The sequence below is a fragment of the Buceros rhinoceros genome, unplaced genomic scaffold, assembly GCF_000710305.1.
Source record: "Buceros rhinoceros silvestris isolate BGI_N320 unplaced genomic scaffold, ASM71030v1 scaffold17008, whole genome shotgun sequence".
In the NCBI taxonomy this organism is placed as follows: domain Eukaryota; kingdom Metazoa; phylum Chordata; class Aves; order Bucerotiformes; family Bucerotidae; genus Buceros; species Buceros rhinoceros.
Window position 1 is genome coordinate 26,138 of NW_010425292.1, and position 4,869 is coordinate 31,006.

At 37.7% G+C, this 4,869-nt stretch overlaps 1 protein-coding gene across 1 annotated transcript in view; it reads right to left on the reverse strand.

Moving 5' to 3' along the window:
• The window catches only part of LMTK2 (lemur tyrosine kinase 2), a 26,908-nt gene extending 22,681 nt beyond the window's left edge, over positions 1–4,227 (reverse strand). Inside the window, exons 1-3 of the mRNA XM_010141084.1 lie at positions 4,185–4,227; positions 1,465–1,589; positions 471–615 (exon numbers count right to left, since the gene is read on the reverse strand). Of these exons, the coding sequence (XP_010139386.1) occupies positions 471–615; positions 1,465–1,589; positions 4,185–4,227 (313 nt within the window). The remainder of the gene's footprint in view (positions 1–470; positions 616–1,464; positions 1,590–4,184) is intronic.
• Between the last annotated feature and the right edge of the window lie 642 nt (positions 4,228–4,869).

Here is a 4,869-nt window from a genome sequence, read left to right on the forward strand (position 1 = left end):
AAAGAAATCTAATGCTGTATCTCACCAATATCACATTTACAGCTACAGTAACATCAGGAAAGTGATGCAGGAAAACGGTAGCAGTGCCGTCAAGTAAGAGAGTCACTCTTGCTTCCATTTAAAGCTAATGGCTAAAATCCAACAACAACTCAGCCATGAGGAAAAACACTAAAGAGAAATTACTAACATCCCAGAGTACTTCAAACCCTTTTTGTATGTAGAGGCATAATCAAAGTAGTCTAGAAAGGTTTATTTATTTCCATTCTCTTAAGCCACCTTACGTGGGATGTTCCCATAAGTGAACATTACTGAAGTAATATTTCACATTTTATCCTATACCCTACAAAATCTATTTACTCAGTTTATGTAAGTTTGCAACAGTTAAATTTGTAATGTTGTAATCAGCTACACTCCATTTTTGACACTGAAATTGGCTACTTTTCTTTTTTCTTTAGAAACCAGTATTTTACCTGTACGAGTTGGAAACTGGGAAGGAGTTGGTAAAGCAATACTGGGAACTGAAAGAGTAAACACTTCTGCTGGAGACTGAACAGATGGAGTATCTTCTGCTGGAGGTGTAAAATCTATTTCATCATCAAAATTATCTTCAAACTCCTGAAAAAATAAAAGATCTTAGTAAACGAGCGGATCTTTGTCTAAAAATTAGCACCAAGACATTTCTTTTAAAGAACAACATGAAGAAGGCTTAGCTTTTTTCCAAGGACAGTGACAGATTTTTAGTTTTTACTCCTTATTTTCAATTTATTACTGTTTTAAAGAGATTAAAGTATCAAGTATTGTTTTTAAGAAAAAGGGTGGGGTTTGGAGTTGTTGAAGGGGGCAATTTTGGATGCTGTTGCTGGTTTTTGGGTTTGGGTTTGTTTGGTTGGGTTTTTTTACTTTAAATGCTATCCCTGGCTTTGAATGAATTATCATGAACTGACAAAGCCAAATATTCTCCATTTAGAAGTGAGAGCAAAACTCAATTTTAGGAACACGGATAACTTATGTTACAAAAGAAACTGTTCTCTGATGATAACGAGTTCTCCTCAAGAGTTTTGCAGATATGTATCTTCAGTATTCTCATTCAACAGGAGTGTCTTAAATCCTGTCAGCAGACTAAGAAAATCAAATTAAAAGCATAGACAGAAAAACAACAAAAAGATTCTTTACAGCTCAATTGTCTCAAGGGTATAGTTTCACCGCTGATCCTGACAGCTAGCAATGATTTTGAAAAGACATGAAAGATCCTTGCTGCAGCACAGACCAAGTACTTAAAACAAATGGTTGCAGCAACACTTCACTGCATGTAGAAATACATTTGCTGGCTATTTCAGAAGAGGGAATGTACAGTGACACTGAATAGCTGCAGAGTATTGGCACCAAATAATCAAGTAAGTGTATCGGAATATCGGGAGGCAGCTAAGGACACTGGTACATGCACTGGTAACTTCAGATGCTTACCTTGAAATCTATCTCAGGGTCCTTGCAGCAGGAGACACAGTTTGCAAGCAGTATTACCAGTACTACTAGAGCACAGATAGACAGAATCACAAAAGATGAGGAAACTTCAGCTGTAGCTCCTTCTCCTACAAATAAACATGTAGTCTTATATAAATATGTTTAGCATTTTAAGAGGTTCCTTCCAAACATATTATCTGTCTGCATTTATTTAAAAGATGGAGTTTGAACATTTAACTCTGTGGAAACAATCAAAAATAAAAGGAAAAAGAACGGAAAGGATATCCTGGCAAAAGATATCGATGCTCTACCACATGCCTGCACTGTTCTGGACTCGCTTGATTCAAGTTAAGAGGCAGTGGCCAACACGATTTACCGAAGCAGGTGATGAACAATGCGAGTCTGAAGCCTCGGGAGTCTGTTTAAGTTGACAAACGTATATAGCTACCTAAACGCGTATTAGAGCTATGACCTTGCGAAGACATTTCCCATGAGCTAACACACCGGCCCTAAGAGAAGAGGCAGCCAGAACTCCTCCTCGCTTAACCTGTACACATTGGATAGGCTCCTGCAAGGCAGTCTTGTCCCGCAGTCAATGCATTTGTGACACCCTGCCCAACACCCATGCTGCTTTCAAGTGCAACGGATCTAACTGGCTCCACCCCAATTTCTCTTTCTTGCCACTGACCAGGTGATGTGTCTCCATGTCAAGTCTTTTAGACATGAACCCTCACCATTTTACAAACACACTTCCAAGTAATTTTCCAGAATTTTGTATATAGACATTCTACAACCCATTTCCTACGATTAACTCGGATTATTATTACTCACATAGGATCAAAAGCCTCAAACGGCATTTTATAAAAATCTTAAGTCTTTGCCAGGGGAATTAAACCTATTTTCATCTTAAGTCGAGAACAAAGATACGTAGTTCCCTAGGAGACCGCAGCACACATCTTGAGGGTTTGTTTTTGCTGTTGTTGGTTTTTGAACAAAAAACCATGGAAGAGTAGTTGGACCATCTCCAATTACAATATATTTAGACATTATATCAGTGTCAAAGTTTAACAACATCAGGTGACTTGGACTGACTGGATTTTATGGGAACATTTGCGTATTAATGTCTGGCCACAGAACACAATATAAATGAAGCCTCAAAAATGAAGAGAATCAGAAGCTGATCATTTGTTAAGGGAACTATGCTCTTGTCCACTTAACTATTAAACCTTCAAAAAACTACAAAAAGTAATTCAGAGATTTCCAGAAAAAGCTACAGCCTTTCGTTATATTGCACAGGGCACTTACAGAATATTTACTTATTTTAATTGCATGTGAAGAGTAAATTGACATGATCAAAATACTGCTTTAAAGAACGTTAGCACACTTTCAGAAGATCACATATTTTTCTCTACAATTCGGAATATTATCTATACAACAATAAAAATCAACCAGAAAAAGAAAGGTTTTCAAACAAGTGATGCTGTTTCTAGTTTCCACAACAGCTCTGGCATTCTAACCTCCTTAGAGAACATGAATACTCCATTTGAGGGCATTACCTATTGTTCAAACAGATCAACCACCATGGGAGGCTACTAACCACCTTTGAGACAAAATCCTGACCAGGAAAAAAAGATCTCTGAAGAAGGCTCTCAGAACAATTTCTATTCACTAAAACAAGCCTTCTACGTAACATCCATATATTTTTCCATTTGTAAGCATCAACAAGTAAAAAGGGGAAGGTAACAGCTGATTTGTTTACTTCCTTCAGAGGTTCAGTCATCTTATTAAGTAGACTGAAAATTACCTAAACCACAAACACAAGCAGTTTGTGAAATCATTAGCTAAATTACTGTAAAAAGAAACACGCAGGTAATCAAGCTTTAGATAAAGAGATTCCTTTGAACTTCTACCTGAAACCAAATAATAAAAGGTAGCTTTACTACAAAAGTAAACATATTTACATTACCAGTTATTAAAAGATGTTTTTCCAAAAGCACCCCATCTAATTTCCAAACAACTTCCTCACCTTCACCACCAACTTCACTGAAAGGAGAAGTCAGCTCACCACTGACTATCTAATGAACAGACACAAATTTCCCCTGAGTAATAAACACTCTGAAACACATCACCACAATTGCGACACACAGTCCTCGCAGAAGATCATCAGGACTCCTGAACACCCTGGAATGTCTCATCCAGCACACCAGATGCGTTTGGGAAAGTCAGCCAAGCAGAAGTAAATCACTACACGATGAACTGACACCAGCAGCATGATTCATTGTCTTAAGAGACTGCTAGTAGAAGACTAATTTCAGATCAGATCCTTAAGAGAGAAGCATAAAGCACCTCAGCTGTATAAAACACTAAAAAAACCACTATCAAGCTTTTATTTTGGGTTTATGGTACACTGTAATGTCTCCTTCTTGATGCTCACATGGCTAACATGAATTTTACAGTGTCATCCTCTTCCCCACAGGAGAAGAGCATTCATCACTTCTCATTAGCATCCTCCCCTGCTCCAAATGCCGTATCTACTTCTAGATGGTCTTTTTGACCAGCCTCAACCAAAACTTGGAGCAATTCTTCAAAATCTGCTTTACTGCTTTCAATCTTACCGCTCCTTTTCAAGACGTGACAAAGGCTTGTGCACCCAGAAGTACATCTATTGTAATCGTATTAGCTGGTCTAGTACTAGCTGTTATCCCTACCTACAAACTTCTCACCTGTGCCCTTCAACCACCACAACAGCAGGAACATGACCGACATGTTCACACAAACATTAGGGTGCCTACTCCAACTCAGGAGCCCACTTTTGACGCTCCCAAAGTTAGAAGATATCACAGCAAGTCCAGCCAGGAGGATGCAAGGTCCTGGGGTCTTGTGCCAGTTTGCTGGTTTAACTCAACACGAGACATGACAAGCAGTAAGAATCACAAGCTGCATTTCTTGTGCAGTAGATAGAGTGCACGTGTATTCAGCTATGCTGTATGAAAAAGACAACACATTTTGACCAGAATTCCTTCTCTAAAGAAAACTTTTTAGTATTTGTCAAGTCTAAAAATCTATGTGTTTTATGCAAGTTACCTCTTTCCCATAATGTAACCATATCTTTTAAGTGTCCTGGAATGAATACAGGAAAAAAAAAATACTGCTGCTGTTCATTATGCTACTTCCTAACCTAACAGACCTTTTACAATTCCCAAGAAAAAAAACTGAGTGAACTAACAGCAATTAATTGGAGAAAGTAATGAAGTTTTCTTTAAAAAAAGGAAAGCAAAGATCACCTTTGAAAAGGCAGTTAACCATTAACAGTTCATTAAAATGATGGAAGTCAAAACTTCCAAAAACACAGGCAAATTTCACATACAAAGTAATAAAAAGATGCTTTAATACAAGAAAAATGCCAAT